Source organism: Solanum pennellii, chromosome 6, assembly GCF_001406875.1.
Source record: "Solanum pennellii chromosome 6, SPENNV200".
NCBI classification, from domain to species: Eukaryota; Viridiplantae; Streptophyta; class Magnoliopsida; order Solanales; family Solanaceae; genus Solanum; species Solanum pennellii.
The window spans coordinates 54,323,861-54,346,619 of NC_028642.1; the positions used below are offsets into that span (position 1 = coordinate 54,323,861).

Genomic DNA, 22,759 nt, shown 5'->3' on the forward strand with positions numbered 1-22,759 from the left:
TTTGTTTTTTTTTCTTCTGAATGTGTTGCTCTGTATTTTAATTGTATTTTCTTTAATGCTTTTGCAACTGTTTTTGACAAGTATCTTTGTCACTTTTGAATTCTCAAAAGAAAAAAAGTATCTTTGTAACTTTTGTAAACCATGTTATGTTTTTTTGGGTGGATTGGCTTTTGGGTCACTTACGGTTTCTTTTTTAAGTTTTATGGCTCTTTTGCAAGAGATTTTCTTCTATCATTTTGTAGGTGGCCAAAAGATCTTTAATTCCTCTAAAATTATCAACGGAAAAGGGTCTAAAATACCTTTGAAGTATTGAAAATGGTACAAAATTATCCTTCATCCACCTATTGGCTCCAAAATGCCCTTTTCATCCACTTATTGGCTCCAAAATACCCTTGTCATCCACCTTTGAGTTCAAAATTGACCACTTATTTAATAATTTTAAATTTAAACTATTTAAATATTTTTAAAATACTTGATGTTCAACTATTGGTTATAATTTAATTTATTTGTATTATTTATAAACCAACCCACTACCCACCCATTACTAACTAAACCCCACCCAATTAGTAATCCAACTCTAATATCAAAATCGTCATAAACACTACTAAAACACGATGAAATTATAGATTAATGAAAATGACATTCAAAATTATTCGAGTTCGAATCGTATCCCCAATTAAATTTATGTTGAGCCGCTTATTTAGGAGGACACTTTCAATTTGATTCTCTTTCAAGATTGAATTAGAAATTTATGATTAAAGGTAAAGAAGTAATACATCCCGAATTAATTCATGCACTTTTTTAAAATATAATTTTATAAATATTTATGATTTGTTTTAAAACCTTTAATATATTATTTTGAAAAAAAGTTACCTATGAAGTAACATCACATAATTGAGACGTAAGAATAATTAAGATGAACATAGTCAGACTTTTGAGTTTATCGGTAATTTTTATTTAGACACTTGAATGTATAATAATTTAAATCTATAGATATTTTCGTCTCAAATTTTTAAAAACACTCAATTGGCAGTAACTTTTCTGTTGTTGCATTAATAATGTGAGTGATTTATTAATTTGGAGGGTTTAATTAGTAATGGGTGGGTAGTGGATTGATTTATAAATTATATTAATAAGTTAAATTATAACAAATAGTTGAGCGCCACATATTTAAAAAAATATTTAAATAGTTTAAATATAAAACCGTTAAATAAATGGTCAATTTTGAACCAAAAGGTGGATGACCCAATAGGTGGGTGGGAAGGGTATTTTGGAGCCAATAGGTGGATGAAGGGTAATTTTGTACCATTTTCAATACTTTGAGGGTATTTTAGACCCTTTTCCGAATTATCAATTCTCCATATCCCTATTCAAGTGTATCGTTATTTTTCTGATTTTCTTCTTTCTCAATTTTTAATAAAATATATTCCGTCTTAATGAGGTGAAATCAAAACACGCACAATTTTTTTTTTTTTTGGAATTTAACATATGATGAATGAAGAAAATGAAGCGTATACATTATGTATCGACTACGAAAGATGCATCCAAAATTCCCAATCATTCAACAACACTTCCTCTCAAGACCTCTGCAGTCTGAGGCGGGCAAATCTACCGTTGAAGTTAGGGCTTCTACATAAGCCAGTAGTTTTGGGTCAGATCTTATATTCATGTCAATACACTTGGTATGCATAAAAAACTCATCCCAAATCCACTTGTTATCCTATCTTAGAATTCAGAAATCATAAACTTAAAATCTTGAATTCGTCTCTGGTCCTTCGAGCCGTGGATTTAGATCATATAAGCCTTGTATTGTATGAACCACAATATGGGCACTTGTGATAGTGCCAGTGGAAGGAAGCAGTTCCTCTCTTTTGACAATCATTGCATAATATAACCTGTATGTAACCTTCTCAGTGTGAAGAGGATTGATATCACATTAACCCCAATTCAAAAGATAATCATACATGGAAACAAAATAATCCTTTTATTTCAATTTGTTTGTGGTTTTGACTTAGCACGCAGTTTAAGAAAATAAACTAGAGGACTTCTTAATAGTATAGTTTTAACTAAAGATATGTTAAATGTACTAAGACGCCCTTTATCTTGTGGTCATGTAGAAAGTTGAAATCAAAGAGTAGCCAAAAACGGAAAGAGACATTCTTTTTGAAACGGAGAGAGTGATGATCTAAATGAACCTGAATCTGGCCAGCATACTCCTCGGGAATTTTCTCCTCAGACAGAAATGCATCTAACAACTCAAAGAGCACCTGAAATTAAGCACCAAATGTGCTGCACAATCAATATATTTTCTAACCATAAACCAGTTTAATGAGCTTTCGCGCTAAATAGTTTTCTGACCTTCATGTCCCCAATTGTCTTGCTACAGATTGGGCATGTGTAATGCGTAAAAGTGTAGTCCTAAGATGTGTATTTAGAGAAAAAGAGAAAGGAAGAAAAGATTAGCAGTACAATCTGAAAGATCCTGTAAGTTTGGTTAAGTAGGGAACTTTGTATGAGTCTAATACCTGAAAACATGTTGAGTGCATCAAATGACCACAAGGAAGTTGTTTAACTGGAGTAGCTGAAGTGAAAATGTCCTCACGACAGATTGGACAGTTATCCTCCAAGCAGTTCTCTCGACATGTATGAATAGAGAGAGACTTTGATAACATGCAAGCGTTGCAGGTCATACAATGAAAGACTCCAACGCCTAATCCCTCTCCCACTCGGCACAAATTGCAGAAAGGGCAGTGGTATATCTGTCTGTTCAAAAAGTTGTATGTCTGAATTAGTGAATGAAGCACTTTGCTGGAACAAAAGTAATTCTAGTCTATGAAGTTCGAAATAACTGTCTTTTGTACTCATTACAAACAAAAAGAGCTCCTTTCTTTTCCTTTATTTTTTTCATGAAGAGAAGCGGAAAGGGATTATGAACCCTCACCAACAAGGTGAAAATTTAGGTAGCCAACTTACTGAGCTACTAAGATTTCACCAAAAAGAGCTCGTATTTTGTATGACCATAGTTCATGCCTATAGCTTTCTTGCTTAATTATTCTAAGAAAGTCCCACTTTTTTGCTTACTCATTTTGTGTCTTGAACTCTTATCACTGCACAAGGAAACAAAATAGGACTTATTTGAATAAACACTATGATTCTCTTAGGTGTGCTACTTGGTATACTATTTCTCGCTTTAAGCCTGTGAAGATGTGACCCTCGGGATTAACCCCAAATGCTAGCTCTTGAACGGAGGATAGGCCAAGAATACACAATTATTCGATGAGGGGACATAATCCCCACAAGATCAATAATGTAATGATTTTCTCACCTGTCGTCATCAAACACTATGCATATTCTGCAATAATATTTAGCCATGGAGAAATTGTTGCAAGTAAGAGTTAAGCAACTGGGACAGATAGGTTGTATCTTCAAGCATTTCATGCACATCATCTGGGTGATAGATTTTCTGCAAGCATTGTCATAACCAGAGTTGGGATATGTTAAGCAGCAGAAAAAAAAGTAAGTCTTTACCAATAGGCATGAAGACCAAGTGCATCCCACTCACACCTGTCCAGACAATGATCAGTAATTTCATCATGACACCGTATACATGGAAAAAGCTCATTACAACATGGAGCAAGTAGCTTGCAGTTCCTCTTGTAATGCTTGCAACCAAAAACTGATTCTGTTTTATCACGAAATGATGGACATTGACCAGTGATTTTCTCCTTATCCTTTGCAGTAGCAACCTCTGAATGAAACTTCTCCTGTGTCAATATCCATTGACTGAAAGAAATCCATGTCCAGTCAAGTCGAATAAAAGAGGCAGAAGAAAAAATTGAAATCTAGAGAAAAGAAAAAAAGTAGAGGTGTTAAAGTGTTCCAATAATCCAGAGGAAAACTGACTTAGTTTTCTTAAATTCACTGGTAAAAGTTCAATTCTTCGTCACCCTGGATATCTCCATTGTATTATCACTAAACATTCTAAGTTCTAACATACATTATTTAAGTGCTGTCGAACAGTTTTAGGAGCTACTAAACCAAAAAACTAGATAATGCAGAGCAGAAAACTAGATTATGCAGGAACCAGGTTTCTGACTCTCTCTGATTGGTACAACAATTGCCAATCTTGATCCGATTGCAACCACTACATGGAAATCATGGTGAAACCTGGACTAGAGACTGAACAGATGATGTACATGTATTATGAACTTATTCAGTTGTCTATAATACTATTATGCATTATCATACTTATGATACTGGTTATTATGTAACTATATGTGGCTTCTTCCGAAGAAACAAATCAAAGGATAGAAGTTAAAAATGTATTTGCCTCATTAGCAAGCTCTGCATGAGATGTGATTTCTTTTCAGAATCCAAAGAGAAGTCGCGTGATACTCTTCTTATTGCGTCAACCAGCTTGTCTTGAGTCAGGATTAGATGGTGCTCCTTCTGATCCTTTTGCCTTGACTGCTCATATAATTTTATATCCTGACAAGTTATTTCTTTTTTATCAGCAATGTCTATTGTGTCATTGCATATTTTCTTGTCAACCTCAGTAGAATGCTGTGTTATATCTGTGGATCGATCAACATTTTTGTTTCCCTTGGCTTTCTGGGATTTTTCTGCAGCAAAAGATCCAGATTGATCTAAATCACGATCAGCAGACTCAGTCGATAAAAAGTTCTCCCCTTTCTCTTGGCAGACACTTGAACTCCACAAATCATCTCTTGACAAATATGTAGACACAACTTCTAAAGGATCAACAGCCAATGCAAGAGAAAGCTTTGATCCCTTTTCTGCTTTTACACTCTCATCTCTTTTTATACCTTCCCACCACTCTCCCAGCCACTCAAAAAACTTTGTATTCTTTGTGACTTTACGCCAGATTGACATAATGCCATGTTCTTCTTCTGGTGTTAGAGATGCCATCAACCAGGGAATCATTTCTCGTAGAATCTCCGCTTTGGTTCGTCCAAGCATGTCTCCAATAATCTTTTCTTGTTCCTCAACAGAAAAATGTTCTTTGAATAGTGGCCAAAGTTCAACTTCTTCACGGTAGATGTGGTCAGTGAGTGTTTTATGCATACATATGGATGTATCGTAGATTTAAGCACAACTTTTTGTATTTCAGCTTATTACTGTCAATCATGTCCACACATCCTCGCAATCTGGTGATCTCATTTAAGATGATAGAAATTCTATCGAACTGCTCAACCTCCAACTTATGGTCAATGCCATACGAATGGCTGACATTTCGGAGTTGTCCCTTAGATTCCAAGGCAGGAAAGGCAATTTCATCCTCGGACTTACTATGCAGCTGATATAGAAATCGTACGTGATGGAAATGTCTTTCAAATTCAGCAAGGAGTCCCACATCTTCAGCCAACTTAACTGACAGAGAAAGAGCATACTGCAAATCTTTTTTCAGGGCTTTATGGAAGAAATGGAAAAAGTCAATTGGTTTTACATCAAGACTGGATAACGTCATACCATCAACAGCAGTTTCAGGATGGCAGAATAAGCCATTCAGTGGATCTGAGAAAAATATTCGAAGATTGATCCCATTAGAATAAGGTGTATCATGCTTCCCAATGTTGTCAAGTGTTGAAGGGTGATAAGGTCTATCAGGGGAATGAATTTCCGAGTGCGAGGAAGAACTACCAGAGTTCTTACTCCACTTTTCAAACAAATAGGTTCCGCTGCTGAACATTTCTTCTAGATCCTTTCTAAACTTCTCAACCGAGATTTTTCCAGAATAACCCATCCGAACCCACTCATACAAGAGAGTGGAAAAGGACTTGCTAACAACAGAAGATCCCAACTTTATATTGTTCAACATCATTTTGGACTCATCCCCAGATAAATGAGCAGAAAACCAAATAATCATGCACTTTAGTAACCCAAGTGGCAACATATGCAGGCTCATGTACAAATAACCAAAGCTGCAATTCATAACTGCAGGTCTTTCTAATGAACACAAACACCTAAAAGAAGCCAGAGGAACAAAAGTCAATAAAAATATCATTTCTAAAGGCATGCCATTTGCCTGCTATGTTTGAGCTTCATTATGTGGTGGTAAAACTACAGCTGGAAAGACACCGTACCTCGGTTTCTAGAAACTGCAGCTTTTTGTTCATCCTCCCAACAAATAGTTCCACTTCCTGGCAAAGCATATCTACAAAAACCTTTATTTGTATCTCCTCATGCAGCTTATAGTAAAACAATTTCTGCAGTTCTTCAATCTGACTTCTTTCAATAAATTGTTCATGAAAAGTAGAAGGGGAATCCTTGTTCAATTGATTTACCAAGGGATAGTAGATTTGATCCAGTGCATTGCTGTAAATTAAAGCAACACTCAGAAAAAATAAATCACATGGAGTTTTTATCAAGTACAAGAATTTACTTGAGAAGTTAGTACCTGTAGAATGTGAGAACATCTGCAAAAAACTTCAACTGTGTGATCACTGACAACAAGGTTGAAACACAAAGCGTTCTTCGTATTTGATATAGTTCCTCCATAATTACTCTTAGATCTCGTGTAATAGCAGCATGCCAGATACGAAACCCATCAATTGGATTATGTTCTTCTGAAGCCTTCTGGTGCTGCATTTCCTTGCACTGAACCATCAGCACATCCATTTCAAATATGTACTTCATATTGGCTTTTCCATAATGAAATTTAGCGCCTTTTCCATCTTTTATGCAGGACCGGGAAGATGCTTCCTTGTTATCATCTATCCATGATATGAACACCTTCAAAATTTGAAGAAAAATATTGTTAGATCAATGACTTAGGACTTCACACTTAACAATATCGATGGAAAATTACTATAAATCTACCTCTTGAATAAGTTTCTCTTCAGGTAAGACTATATGTATGAACTTCAGAAAGTATGCCCTTTCATGTGAAGTAAGACTAGCTGTTAACCATCGCATAAAATCCTCCAGTATCATTAGAGGAACACTACATAGGTAATGCCAAATGAGCCTAGCCTGCTCTTCGGAAGAGAATTTCTCCATCATCAACGGAAAAATCTGCATGGAAATTTTATTTGTTAGCAATTTCAGAAGAAAGGACTATGATGAAAAATTGATGTTGAAGATCTGCCATTACCTGCTCCTCTTCTTTTAGCATATGCTGAGAAATGGTTGTCCGGATGGTACCTATGCTACATGTTAGTTCATTAAACAACACGGAAATCTCATCTTTCTCCTCTTGCAAGCGATCCAAGCAATCGAAGATGGAACTGAACAGAACATCTATACTATTGTGTTCAAGTGAATATGTGAAGACCACAGTCTTCACTTGTGCATCTAGTGCTTGAAAAAGGACCTGTCAATGTTAATATTCAGAACTATCAATGAGCTGAGTGTACAACAACAACAACATACCCAGTGTAAATCCACAAGTGGGGTCTGGGTAGGTTGGGGGGTACGCAACCTTACCCCTGCCTTGTGAAGGCACAGATGATGTTTTCGATAGACTCTTGACTCAAGTAAAGCATATAAAAATTTAGGTTTGTAAATGGAAGCAACAAACAATACAATAACTAAAGCAATAGAAGCAACACATAGCACTAAATTGAAGATTAAGATATCCGGAGAGTAATAATCACAATACTGAAAAGGGAAACTAGACAAGGCTCGACCTACTAATCTTCTACCCTAATCCTCATCCTCTATATCTTCCTATATAGGATCATATCCCAGATGGGTCAGGTCTTGTCTAGTCACCTCTCCCAATACTTCTTCGGCCTACCTCCCCTTTCGCGAATTACTATGTTTATCCTAGTGATCCACAAACGACGAAAATCTCTCTTTTTCCTATCCCCCTCCCCATTCTTTGGATTTTATCAATCAGATGAAAACTAAAAAAAGACTTATCTTTTTTCCTAAGATGATCAAAAGTTAATTTTTAACTATCAAATTTTCTTGGAATAATGATGTCAAGAGGGGATACCACTTCTAATACCCATTATAGCCAACTTCTCTGCCTTCAGTGAACTGAGTATACACATTTCATGGTGCAACTGGTGCACAGGTGCAGTTTGTTAGTGGCGTTTTGTCGAACGCTACTAACTTAAGCCAGAAAGTCACAATTTGATACAAAAGAAAGTTAAGAGTGGATATCAGCAAGTATATCATGAGTCAAATCACTAAAATTACAAGTTTGTGCAGTAATTAGAGACCTCACATTCTTCAGTAACTTATTTCCAAACAAATGATAATGAACTCTAGTAATAATTCAAGTAGCATGGTCGTAACTGTCCCCTTAACATAAAGGAGTCTTATCTCTCTCCAAATGTTTCACTCAATTCAACTTGATATCAAAGTTAAGGACGTGTCTTCCCCCTTTTCAACGAAAAACATGGTTTTCGGTGTTTACAATAACATATCCAGTGTAATTTCACTAGTAGAATCTAGAGAGTAAGATGTACGTAGACCTTAACCTACCTTTGTGGGAAAGAGAGATGATTTCGGATAGTCCCTCGGCTCAAAAAGTGCAATCAAAGCAGGATATAGAGGAAAATAACAACAACAACAAAAACAACAAGATAAACAACGCAATTGAAGTAACAATAAGTAATAAAAATGAAGAAATAACATATGATCAGTTGACAGTTTTAAAATAAATGCTTAAAACTTCTTTAAAAAAAGCTCCGATCTCTGCAGAATTCAATATTTTACCTCATCTTCAGCAACACAATGATACTTATAAACAATCTTCAAAAAGTGTAACCTCTTACAAAGTTCATCAACTACTTCACCACCACTATCCAATGCTTCAACCGCAACACAACGAATTTGATGAAGCTCAATTTCAACAGCTTTATGAGAAAGAACGAAAAACAGAATCGGCGAATCAACTAATTGTTTCACAAATTCATCATCATCAACAACAGAGGCAGAACAAGATGGCAATGGCAAGGCCAGAGTGCCGTCATCATCTTCCTTACCACCCATTTACTATCACCTGTCATGAATTTCAAAAAAGACCAAATTGATAGTAGTGATTTCAGCATTGAAAATGATTCAATTATAGATTAATTGGTTTGTTTTTGTCTCTGTTTCTTTCTTTTTTGGTGTAGAGAGGCCTATTTGGTGCCTCTTCAAAGTTCAAATATTTATTTGACCTGCCTTGTATTACTAGTATTTTATTTGTTACGTGTATATATATATACTAGTTTTCGGAACGTTGCACGTTTGTCCCATACAATTATTATAAAGTTGAATTATTATATAGAAAATGTTGAAATTNTGAAAACGTGCCTTGCACGTTTGTCCCATACAATTATTATAAAGTTGAATTATTATATAGAAAATGTTGAAATTAGAAATATTAATTTTACCAATTTATATTTTATTCATTAAATAAAATTCATAATAATCGAATAGTACATTGACCATCAAGCAAGAAATATGGAAAAATAATTATATTACTATGCATCTAATAATATGAATATATCTATATGACTTTATCATTAATAATCTCTCATTACGCTCCATATTAGTAAGTACACAAATATGTAGCTAGTTAAAGAAACTNATTAATAATCTCTCATTACGCTCCATATGTAGCTAGTTAAAGAAACTATATTAGTAAGGAAAGATAAAAGTAAATATATATTATAAAAGTACATTTAAAAATGAATCTAAATGTCATAAATTAGTAATTTCAGCACTAATAAAAATAGATTTATAACATTCATAATTTCATAGAAGATTATATTAAAGAAATATAGTCGGTAAAGAATACAAAAAAATTAAACCAATAAGAATAAATACAACATTCATATCCTTCTTAAGACTTTTATTATAACAATATATATAGTAAAAAGAAATACACAAGGAGTAGAGTTTTTTTTTTCTCCCGTAACAAAAAAAAAAGCAATCTAAAATGATAAAGATAAAATTTATTATACAAAATATCATTCTAATGAGGATCAACAAATATTAATATTTTAAAACAAAAAAAAAGTATCTGAAAATTGCCTAATGATTCACATCAACACGACAATGGTAAAGAAAAATTATTTTTTCATGATACATATATATAGCTAAAGATTCATTGGATAAGANATTAAAATTTATGATGCAAAATACCATTCTAATGAGGATCAACAAATATTAATATTTTAAAACAAAAAAAAAAGTATTTGAAAATTGCCTAATGATTCACATCAACACGACAATGGTAAAGAAAATTACTTTTTCATGATACATATATATAGCTAAAGATTCATTGGATAAGATGAAAAGGTGAAGAGTTGTTTAAGTTAATTTTCAGAAGTTAAGTGATCTTAGACATGGGGTAGAGAAAAGGTGATTATTTTTACTAATAATTCAATACATTTAATTATACTAACTAAAGAGAGAGGATAAAAAATTTAATCATTTAACCACATTAATTATAGAGAAAGAATAGATAATTTTTTTTAAAAAAAAAATTAATTCCTAACAATTTCCTATGAAATAATTTCTAACAATTTTCTATAAAATATTTTTATAATTTATAGTAAGGGTAAAATTGTAATTCAACTTTTAACTTTTTTTGTTCCCTCTTATAATAGTATATGTGTTTGTTAATAAAAATTTTATGTTGTTCATTTGCTATTTTGTTTTGATGTGAAAGCTTTTTTTTTTTGGCATAATACACATATTAAACCCTAAATTTAGCTTCAAATTTAACTTTGACCTCCAACTTTCATAATGCATAAACAGACAATTTAACTATTCAACTTTTAAATAAATAAACACATGAGTCCTACATGGCACAATAAACGTAGGACACCACGTAGGACAAAAAATGACAAGTAGGATGACATGTAGGACATGTGTGTATATTTGTTCAAATTTATACAAGTTTAAGTGTCTACCTGTGAACACCCAAAGTTGAAGGGCAAAAATGTGATTCGAAGCCAACTTAAAGGGCATATTTATGTATTATGCCTTTTTTTTAACCCTAGGATAATTCGCAGCCGCCTCTGCAAATCTCATGTGAACACTTTTTGCGCACGGGGTAAACCCCCACTGTGTAATAGCTATTCTGGATAAACCTTCCATTGTGTAATAGCCTGCAAATCCCATGTGAACACTTTTTGCGCACGGGGTAAAACCTCACTGTGTAATAACTAGCCTTGGTAAACCTTCCATTGTGTAATAGCCTGCAAATCCCATGTGAACACTTTTTGCCCACAGGGTAAACCCCCACTGTGTAATAGCTAGCCTGCAAACCACATGTGGGATGTAAACTGCACTAGGCAAGTGCTATGCGACATGCTCAACTCAGAAGGCATTAAGGGGGGATCGATCCCCGATCATTTGCGTGGATAACCACCCTTCAAACTAACTGAGTCATAAAGACTATTATTGCGTAGCGCATTCTTAGATTTGACATGCTACGGTAGATATTGAATTATTATATTAAAATAAAAAATGAAAACTTCTATATTGTTATTCTTGAATTATAGTAGATATCAAATTATTATATTAAAATAAAAAATGAAACTTTTACATTGTTATTTTTGAATTATAGTATTTGTATTCGTTATAATTTAATTTTGTTATTCTGTATGATATTATTATTCAGTAATTTTTTTTAAAAAAATGCTAAAATACGAAATACTATAATTACATATATTAATATATTAATAATACTGAAAGATTTGTAACCTATTATGAGGACAAATTATTGCTCAGATGTTAGGATTTTGACTATTTTATATGTCTTTTTTGTGTAATTGATATAATTTGAGACATTTTTTTGAAAAGCGAAAGTCATAATTATATTTCCTTTGTCTCTATTTATTTGTCTATATTTCTTCTTTTAGCTATTCTTATTTATTTGTCCATTTTGACAAATCAAGAAAGGACAAAAAAAATTTCTATTGCATTCTCATTTAAACTTTTTGAAAATTTTCAAGTTTTAATTCATCCTTTTTAAAATCATAATCAATAAAGATAAAATTGTAACTTCACTAGACTAATTATTGTTATCTTAATATGTATGTCATTTTTAAAGTGGACAACTAAATAAGAACAGAAGAAGTATTATATGTAAGTCAAAATCGAATAAATTATGATTATCAATTTATCATACCGTAAAATATCAAAATCAAATTTAAAAATATCGAATCATACCAAATTAATTAACTTTGTCTGATAACGATATATCATGTATTTTTAAGAATCGAAATTATCAAACTGTACCATGGCACCCTAATTATTAATACTCGCATGAGAAAAAATAATAATTTATTAAATTCAGTTGAAAAAACTTTATTCAGAATTGTTAGGACGGAAGAAAGTAACAGAAGAATGGTTGGCAGTGTTTTATTTGTAAGAGATTTTATAAAATATAATTAAATGACATACTTTATACCAAAATTTATTTATACACAACAATGCCAAAACATTTTATGAATATTTTTTAGGGAGAAAGGATAATACACCTTCAAATTATCGTAAATGGTATGTAGATACACTTCATCATACTTTTGGACATTTTTGCTCCTCTCATTAAAAAACTAGAGTATATATATCCTTCACTCTAACAGAATACTAAGTAGAGACACGTGGTGCAATTTATCCGCCTATCTGACATTTAATAAATGTAGGGTCGGTAGATAAGATTGTGACACTTGTATATCCGTTAGTATAAATGGTATATATACTCTAGTTTTTGGACGACAGGTGCACCAGTGTCTCTAAAGTATGACAAAGGGTATTTGTATATCATTTACGATAGTTCATAGGTGAATTTGACTTTTCCCCTAAATTTTATCAACCCAATCTAATGTTAGAATTTTATACAAGTATAAAAAAATCTTATATGTTGAACTTTCTATATATGCTACTAGATACGGGACTTGTGTCAGAACGGACCCAATATGATGTATTTTGAATTTTGAGATTTAAATGAGTTTATCTTTGATTATAAATTTTTGGGAAAAGGGTCTAAAAATACTCTAACTTTGGTCAAAATTGCAGTTACAATACCAAGCTTTATGGAAGACACAAAATCCTAACAGTGACGTGTCCACGTGAACACATAAATACCTTTAAAATACACTATTTTCTCCGTCCGGTATTGTTTGTCATGATTTCTATTTATAGAGTCAAACTATAAAAATTTTGACTAACATTTTAAGATGTATTTGTTCATCATATTATACAAAAAAATTGCAATTTGTAGTATTTTTCATATAGTTTTAGAATATCTAATTTTTTGATTAAAATATCGACTTAACGTGATGTAATTTAACTTTGAAAATTAGTCAAATTGACTTTCGAAAAATGCAAACAATACCGGACAGAGGGAGTATTAAATAGTGCGGAGGGATAAAAGGTCCTTTCCAAAGTTTGGTATCATTACAACAATTTCGGTCAAAGTTTGAATATATTATAAATCTTTTTCCCTGATTTTTTTTTAAATCTTTTAAATAATTTGAATTGTCAATTATTCTGACTTATAGTATCTCTTTACGTAGTTTATAAATATTAGAAAATTATTTTTAAAAAATTAAAGATTTCATAAGCTAATTTTCGATCAAACTTAAACTCTCGAAAATGAAATGTGTCACATAAATTGAAACAGAGACAATATTATTTTTATTTTAATTTATGTGATACAAATATAACTTGAGAAATTATTCAAATTTTAAGTTATTAATTGATATAATTTATAATATTTTTTACTCAATTTTTTTGAAACAATATATATTATTTCATTTCTCAATTTATGCGGCATATATTTAAGTATTTTAAGTTAATATTATTGTAATTTGTAGTACCTCTTAGGTAATTTTAAGCTCGATTTCATAGAACATTGATATAACAAAATCTTTATTTCTTTTGAATATCATAAGTTTATTAATTATTTATAATACTTTTTATGTTATTTTAATCAAACACGAAATATCTTAAATTTTATTAGTTGATTTTCTTTTACATGAAATAATATTTTTTCTTCAAAGATAACAAAATTTACATTCCCATGGAATGAGTGGGGTCCAGGTAAGTCCTAATAACAACACTTTTATGTCTCAGACATTTAAAAAGGGCTCAAACTTCAGTTTATGTACCAATAGATTTAATGTAAAATGGTGCAAAAACAAGGAGCAAAATTTTGAAATTAATACTTAAAAATCTGAGTTTTCTAAGTTGTTGTTTTCGAAATCTAAAATTTTATTTGGACAAAAAAAAGTTTGAATTTTCATAAGTGAGTGAAATTCTTTCCAAAACTAATTCGAATCATTTTCATAATTTTAAAATATTTTTGAAAGAAATTTTTAGAATATAATCTAAAATTTATAATTGAATAAATATTTTATTTATAAAAGAAATTATAATTAAACGCTAACTTAAAGTCTTTCCGAAATGTGTAGCTTTTAATTGCACCAAGAACCCCTTGTAGGATTGCTATTTTGGACATATTTAGCATTTGCAAAGTAGGAAGAAAAAAATATTAATATTTTTATTTTATTTTATATTTAATTAATCATACTTCTCGTAAAAATAATTATTTTGTTAAAAGAAAAATCAATTTACCCTGATGAAGATAAAAAAATATATTTTATTAATGATATTTCATATTAATTTTATCGGCCTCATCTTTATGGTTTGCGTGCCTACCTCCCCATCCCCACCTTCCTTAGTATTTTTGTCCAAATATTATTTTTACATTAACAATGGCTAATTGTCAAATAGCTTTGAAATTAGAAATTATTTTTGAATAATGACCATATATATCAAAAAAGTACCTAACAAACATTTTATTTTTGACTTTGTTAGCATAAATTTAGATTCTCGCTAAGAAATTATTTCATCTTTCTAATTCTTCTTCATTATAATGATCGGAATATTTCAGCTATAAATACTAAAAAATATGTTTAGCGATATATGATAAAATTTCTAACGATCATCGTAACTTATTGTTAACAAAAAACACGACTCTATTGTGATTCCTCCCTCACCTACCCACCCACCCGAACAGAAGCCCGGTCCAGATTCTTCCCGTTTTTCAAAAGCCCAATAGATTGGCCCGATTTCGACCCATCTGATCTTCCCCAAATTAAGCAAACTGAAATGTTAAAAGTACAAAGGTTTTTTTTTTTTAGCTACAATCACCAAAACCTCTCTTTTCTGCTCCAAAATTCTTCATTCTCTGTATCACAAGTCTCAGTTTAGCCTGTTTAATCGGCCTCAGTTGTTGAATCGAAGGAGAAAACAGCAGAGGATAGAAAGAATCAGTCACCAGAAAGATGAAGACAACCAAAGGAGGCAAAGTTATGAACCCTACCGATGCTTATCGCAAGGAGATTCGCAAGCGCGAATTGAAAAGGGTAATTTTTTTCTTAATGTACTTCTTATGAATTATCAATCAATCACAGCTTCAGCTACACTTCGATTAAACTAGTTGGAATTTGCTAAAATTTTATATATCCATTCAATACGGGCTTTTGAACTTCATAATTATAGAAAATTCCCATCGTGTTCCGTCTTTTTTTTTTTTTTTGTGTGTGTTGTAAACATAGTTTTATGGTTAATTGCAAGTCCGACATCCGTACTACAAAGTGCTAATTGGGCAGCTTGGTGCCTTGGTCCATCAATTTGACAAATGTGAAGAAATTTACATACATGGCATTTCTTTTGTCATCTGCTGGGATTAAGTGGCACTGTGCTCCTTGTGGTCATATGTTGTCTTTTACTGCGGATTTACATCCTTTCTTGCTTTCTGGGAGGTTTATGGTATTGTTGCACTCACTTGCTTTAGAGTTTCTCACTCAACTGGCTTTCTATTACAAAATCAAGGAAAATCCAGAGATGAATGACTTAATTAGTTTTAAAGGAAAGTCTGTTTATTTAGATTTGATTTTGATAGCTGTTAATAATGCTTGATTCTTTGTGTCTCTTATGCTTCCACAGAACAAGAAAGAAAGGAAGAAGGTTAGAGAAGTGGGTATCTTAAAGAAGGACCCGGAGCAACTAAAAGATCAGATTGATAAATTAGAAGTGATGAGTAAGTTGCTGCACATTTTACAAGTTATAGTATAGCACTTGTTTATCAATCTATGTAAGTTGGGTGTTGGACATATTATGAGATCGATAAAGATTTTGAACGAGAGGAAGGACCATCACGTGATATTCAGTGACATAGAGAAAACATAGATCAATGCCAACGAAAGTTATTTGTTGGATGTTTGAGAAGAAAGGAATTCATATTAAATGTATAAATTAAATGATAATATGTATCAAAGAAGTTGCGTGAGAATAGTGAGAGGATATATACCAGGAGTTTCCCTTAGTCAGAGTTTACATCAAGGATTTTCCATGAGCCTCGAACTTTTTTACCCTAATTATATAGGTACACTGTAATACTCACAGTAACAACCTATCAACGACCTTACCGATACCAGTAAAGTTTATCCTCATCTCAAAAATTCCAATGTCACTTTAACCTCATCTTTGCTGTCATCAACCACTAAGGTACCAACCTAACACCACCTTTGTACCACTGTGGCAAATCTCCTCCACCTAAAATTTCCAACCTTCAAATCACCTCTTTGTAACTAAGAGAAAATCAATTGGTACTTCACCTCCAAAAAAAATCCTCCAGTGAACCTATAAGAAACCAACACTGAAACCTTTCCTTCTCCACTACCCTCTTTCATTAATTCCTTTCATGCTCTCCAATCCCCCCGGTCCATTATGCCTTGACCCCAGGTTTTCTCACGTCAATAGCTCTTGGAGATTTCTCCATTATCAAAAAAATTATACATCAAAATTCAAATTGCGATTAAAATTATTGTTAGCAACAATTGTATGATAGTGACAGTTCTTAAAGCAAAACTTACGTAAGCCTATCAAAACAAAATTTTAGATAGGCCAACTAAAATCAGAGGTCATTTGAGATTGTTTTGCAATGTTATACTCTGATCTTCATGTGCACCCTTTCTAGATGCGACAATTTGACCACTGAAGGTGATTAAGAGGGATGAGGTAGGTCTAAAATTATATTGGAAAAATATCGAAGATGTATGACCTCCCAAAATCAATGCAAGCTTAAAGGATTCATATAGAGAATGCCAACTCCAACTAATTGGGATCAAGACTTAGTTGCTTTGTGGCAGTTAGATTAGGTCCTGTGCTCATCAAAAGTCCTTGATTTTCAGTAGATATTTCATTATGAATAGTGTATGATTTTGAAACTCTAGTTTCAGATAATTCCTAATTTGTTTTTCAGGTTGTTTTTTCTAGTATTTGAATGAAATGTGCTAGAATAGAGTAGGATGCCAAGTTCAATTTATTAGTATTGAGACTGATTGATGGGATTGTGGTGCATATTATCTGAGTGCTAATGTTTCATAAAGTCCTAGGTTATACAGAACGACTTACAAGCAGCAAGAAGTAGTACTCTTATTTAATGTTACTTCAATTGCAGAGCTTCTATCTAATACTCCTAGGTCGACAACCTTTTTGATAAACGGTAATTGTTGCTTTACGTGAAACCTTTAAGTTTTCTGGCTGGAGCTCATCTCTGATAACCATGGAAGAGGTGTGACTTGTGTATTTTGGTAGTTCTTATGAAGGGTTCAAGGACATGCATCATTCTCATGGAATAAAATGGCATTAGAATTAAATATAGGGCTGGCTATCAAGAAAAAAAGGATATGTACTTAGAGCTTGTATTGTAATCCAGAATTTCATTGAACTTTTTGTGCTTGTCTTATTCTTATTTTAATATGAAGATATCAACATATGCAGAGGCTGAGGGTGCACTAGATAAAGCGAGGAAACATAAAAAGAGACAACTTGAGGATACACTTAATCTTGTTCTCAAGAAAAGAAAGGTAATGTTTACCATTTAAAAATTTCAGATACATCTATGCAATATCTTAGGTATCTCCATGTTTATCAAGTACTTCCATTTGAGTTATTTGAGATTTGATGTAATCCAGAAGAGAAAAATAGAGTTCATCTATAGTTTCTTACATCTGGGTTGGTCATGTCTGAGTCTTTTTCTTTCGCAATTCATTATTGATCTAAATTTAATAGGTGCAACTTATTTCTGCATGGCTAGGTTCTAATTTTCTGACAGAAATGTAAATGTTGGAATACTACTTGAAATGTTGGAATACTACTTGGGCGAAGTTTCAGGTGATTTTGGAGAGAGAATTAGAGATCTTTAGATGAGAAAGAGGCTGTTAACTAGCTAAGATGCATTAGGTCATATTCTTCTACAAGTCTCAAAATTTGCAGGGGGCTGAAGATGTGTGGCAATTTATTAGAGTAATGCTGTATCCTCCATCGCCACCATTTTGACAGTGTTGGTTTTTCCTTACCTTCTCCCTTTATTCTGTACAGGTTAATGATAAAATTCAGTTCAACGTTTTTAAAAACCAAAAAGGAAAATATGTACAATAATAATCATGGTCTGGAGTAGGTTTAGACGTCAAATGTGCCATTTAGCTTGTAAGGACTATACTGGTCTCACTGAACATCTTGTTTTAACCAATGAATGAAGGTATCTGTCATTCATGTATTCCTCTTCGAATCTCTTCACTTTCCAGAACAAGTTTTTAGAAGAGTAAGCAGGTCTTTTTTTATTTCAATTCTCCAATTATATCCAAATGGTACGGTGTACTAACTAGTAAAATTTACCATTTCAAGATTGTAGATACAATCTGTGTCATTCTAATGTAGAAAGGACTTCTAACTTGTGATGAAAAGAGTTAATTATTTTCACTAGGCTTGAGTCTTCGAATAATTGGTAGCAGAAAATATTATCATGAAAGGCCTGCTGCAAGTTTGGTGATGATATCTCTCATAGTTTAGCTGGTAGACTTCATAGTTGACTTGGACTGTACAGGAGTTAAGTGTACTCTCACGTTAAATGTATTTTGCTGCTATATCTGTTTCTCATGTTATGATGTTTATGTTTCTTTATCATCGTTGTCACTGATGAATGCATCTAGTGAAATTCTATCAGCTTCTTTTCCTTTTGATTTTATATTTTGGTTGGGATGTTTTGTCGCTCACTGGCATTGTTTTTTTGTTAGGAATATGAAGTGAAAATGAAAGAAAAAGGTGAAGAGCCAGTAATGTTTAGGTAACAGACAGCCTCTTGTTTGTCATTAATGCTGTGAGAAATGGCCCTTTCTCCTTGATTCTTTTACATGCCTTTTTCTTGCTTTCTCTGCAGTCACCTGGGCCCCCCTCGAAGGCGGACGGCTGCAGAAGAGGAAGAAAGGATCAAAGACCCTAAACCTGAAGTAAGATCTTACTTCACTCTTCTTTTTTAACCCCCTTCCCCCTGGAGCTCCCACCTTTTTGCTCCCTAGGTGACTCGAACTCACAACCTTAAAGTTGGAAGCGAGGGGTGCTTACCATCTGAGTAACTCTCTTTTGTCTATCTTACTTCACTCTTATTTTTTATGGAAGTTGCTTTTGCTGATCCATGAACAACATGGCCTATGTTGATGCAGGACTCCGTTTATTATCACCCTACACTGAATCCTACTGGAGCTCCTCCTCCTGGAAAACCTCCCATGTTTAAATCATTAATAGGTATCTATAGTTCTTTTTCTCATCTTAATGTCATATTGTTCTCTCTCTCTCTCTCAACTCCCTCTCCCCAGCTCTGATAGTTCCTGCTTCAAACTACAGGACCTAGAATACCATCATCAGCTGCATCATCGTCAAAGTCAGATGCAGAAGATGACACTTTATCAGCTCTTCCGCCACCGCCACCACCACCTCCATTGCCCCCAACTGGTGATGCAGATTCTGTAGATGGGTCTGTGATTCCTGCATCTTTACCTTTACCTCCTCCACCACCTATGCCCCCAAAGCCTGCAATGACAGACATGGGTGCTTCATTGCCATTACCTCCTTTGCCCCCACCACCCCCTGGCCCCCCACCAAAGGAACATATCTCTGGCCATCTTCCACTTCCTCCACCTCCTCCCCGACCTCTTCATCAATCTGCTCAACCTCCTCATTCTGGCATAGTTGGAAATGAAAGGGATAAAAATCTTTCTGAACTGGATGAAATGTCTTCAACAGAGCAAAATCAGGTATACTTCTTATTAATAAGATATTTTGGTCATTTGGATAAATGATTTATTTACTGTTTCTAGTCCTTTGCCCTAAAGTTATTCACGGTCTTGTTAACTTTTCAGGCCTCGTCCATGCTTCCCCCACCACCTCCTCCACCAGGGTTGCCATTAAAGTCAGATGGCATGCCTGCTGACTCTGATGCTAAAGTTTTGGAAACAAAAGATCATCTTAAATTACCTCCACCACCTCCACGGCACCCTTCAGGTCTTGGACCTGCCATGGTCCCAACTTATCAGCCTGATGTATTACCTCCTGGAATATCTCGGTTCCCTCCACCCCCGCCTCCAACTGATATGCGGCCACCACCTGGAATTGCCATCCAGCCTGCTCCTCCTGGAATGATGGTCCCTCTCTTGCCAAGACCACCTTTTGGACCTCCTCCACTAATGATGAGACCACCGCTTCCACCTGGTCCCCCTCCTTTTCAACAGGATGGTGCTAGACTGCTTGCTCCTCAAAAGCCATCATATGTCAAATCAGCTGCTTCAACAGTTGTTAAGAGGCCTCTAGCTCAGCATACACCAGAACTTACATCAATGGTGAGTGATCTTTAATTTTACTACCTAATTGTTGTCCTCCTGCACTTACATCAACTGTTAAGTATTTTGTAGCATCATTTCAACGCAAACCTAATATATTAGATTGGAGTGTTATCCCCATCCAAATTGTGGATGAAATCAAGGGGATTATGGGCAAGTTCAAATCCTTGTCCAAAGTTTGCTAGGGTTAAGCACTGTATAGCATGCTAGTTATATACTTTAATTGTTTGGCCTAATATTTTTTAGAAGTTTGCGCTGAAATATCCTTGGTCAAGTTCAAATTTTGCAGGTGCAAATTTCTGTATCACTAGGCTCTTATTAATTTTTTGTCACCCTACAACGCCTTGAAGTTTTTTTTTTAAACCATCAAAAGTCAAAACAAAAACATCAGAAAATAGAAAACGATAAATCAAAAGATGGAACTATGAAGTAGAAATAATACAATTAAAAAAAAAGAATCATACAACCACAGTACAGAAAGTGACAAAAGCGGAACAGGAAAAGAAAACAGCCAAAAAATGAAAATAAAGAACTCAAGAAAGAAAAAGATGTAAAGATTGGATGGAGGTTGTGTGTTGTCATCAGGAGGCTAAACAGGACATATCAGGGTTCGGGGTAAGGATGTATCCACTTAATTTATTTAAATTAAAAAATTTGTTGAAGAAACTACAGATGCTTTGAAGGAAAGGCTAAGAGTCTGAAACTGTATTTAAGCCAGAGTAGTGGTGTTTGCATCAATTAGCTATGTGGTATAACCTCGTGAATGCATGCAAAGTAAATGATATTTTGCTAGACCTCTTAGTTGCAACTCTTCAGTAACAGACATGGAGAGATCTCTATACACTTCTTTTACCTTCCTAGCGTTATCTTAGTGCTGGTGTTGGTTATGAATAAAACTTTTTGAGCGACTTATTTTTCTACTGTGTGCCTAAAAGATCATTGTCTTGTTGGACTTATTTTTCTATCCAAAACAATGAAGTAAAGATGAGAGTTTTCATGAGCACATATAAACCACTTTTATACTGGGATCTGAACTTGTTCGCGTTTGATTCAACACATCACTTATGCTTTCCTGTAGGTCCCTGCATCTGTGCGTGTGAGGAGAGAATCTGCGCTCCCAAAACCCAAGCCAAAGTCATCTACTGCGGTTACAATCAACCAGCCTGCAGTAACTCCGCCTGTTGTCAAGCATGAATCTACAAGCACACCTGCACCAAAACCTCAAAGCATTGATGACTCATATACAGCATTCTTGGAGGACATGAAAGCTCTTGGTGCTCTCGAAGGATGAAGTAACATCAAATAGGAGAAAGGAAGAGGATGGCATGCAGAGGAAACAAGTAGCTGTTGACAATCTGATGAGTTTGATATCTCTGTGACCATGTCTTGTGCTACTCGAATGTCCACAACTTTATGGTGCTTTGATGTATCGACCATCTCATTCTTTCTTCGTGTGTATGATCTATGATTCATCTGTATTCTGATTTTATCTTCCTCAACATTTTGTCGCCTCTAATGAGCAGTTGATATGCGTTAGTCCAGAGGAAGTTGGAAAACATATTGTAAGATGGATTATTTCAAGGAACTTTCTTTTGGCGCTGCTTCCATTGTTTTTTTTTCCTTCCCATCATATAACAAATTGACATTGATTTTGAGAAAATAAAACATTTTTTTATAATAAACATCTGTAGAGTAGGAAAATTTTAATTTTAGCAGCTAAGTTTGGTTGATTACTTGAACTTTCACCTTGTTGGTGAGAGTTAGATTTCCATCTTGTAATTCAATATGTTTTCTAAAGTGGAATTCTTGGATCCTATCTGGGGTTTGATACCTGCTAGAGGTGGCAAATGGGCGGGTTGGGTCAAATGTGAGCTGGTTGAAATGGGTAAACATAAAATGTGTAATCATTCAATCCGCTTATAATTGATATCTTTAAAAATGGGTTGGGTAATAAATGGGTTGGATAAAATACTAGTTTACCCATATTTCATGAATAAATAGTTCTTTTTTAGATAAAATCTGTTGAAAATGCGTCATTTAGTTTTATTTTATTATAAAAGTAAAAAAAAAAATAAAAAATTACGGGGTGGGGTGGTTGA

General features: G+C 33.6%; 2 protein-coding genes across 3 annotated transcripts; one reads left to right on the top strand and one right to left on the bottom strand.

Moving 5' to 3' along the window:
* Positions 1 to 1,525: 1,525 nt before the first annotated feature.
* On the bottom strand, positions 1,526 to 8,964 carry LOC107022820 (zinc finger protein BRUTUS-like At1g74770). The gene is given in 14 exon segments (XM_027917710.1): positions 1,526 to 1,895; positions 2,196 to 2,267; positions 2,359 to 2,418; positions 2,526 to 2,763; positions 3,326 to 3,463; positions 3,565 to 3,783; positions 4,331 to 5,101; positions 5,103 to 5,932; positions 5,934 to 5,984; positions 6,105 to 6,336; positions 6,419 to 6,753; positions 6,841 to 7,035; positions 7,115 to 7,333; positions 8,689 to 8,964. Coding segments are annotated over 14 exon segments (3,738 nt in total). The 3' UTR covers positions 1,526 to 1,793.
* Positions 8,965 to 15,094: 6,130 nt separating this feature from the next.
* Positions 15,095 to 22,265, top strand: LOC107023552 (protein EARLY FLOWERING 5). Of its 2 annotated transcripts, XM_015224278.2 has the most exons (9): positions 15,095 to 15,344; positions 15,928 to 16,021; positions 17,767 to 17,852; positions 19,062 to 19,111; positions 19,205 to 19,274; positions 19,488 to 19,569; positions 19,669 to 20,078; positions 20,184 to 20,660; positions 21,739 to 22,265. In XM_015224278.2, the coding sequence occupies exons 1-9, from the start codon at positions 15,264 to 15,266 to the stop codon at positions 21,949 to 21,951; spliced, it is 1,563 nt and encodes a 520-aa protein (XP_015079764.1). In that variant the 5' UTR covers positions 15,095 to 15,263; the 3' UTR covers positions 21,952 to 22,265. The 2 variants fall into 2 exon arrangements, with proteins under 2 accessions (XP_015079764.1, XP_027773638.1); XM_027917837.1 differs by lacking the exons at positions 15,095 to 15,344; positions 15,928 to 16,021 and adding an exon at positions 18,083 to 18,328 and having other exon boundaries at positions 17,761 to 17,852.
* The last annotated feature ends 494 nt before the right edge of the window (positions 22,266 to 22,759 follow it).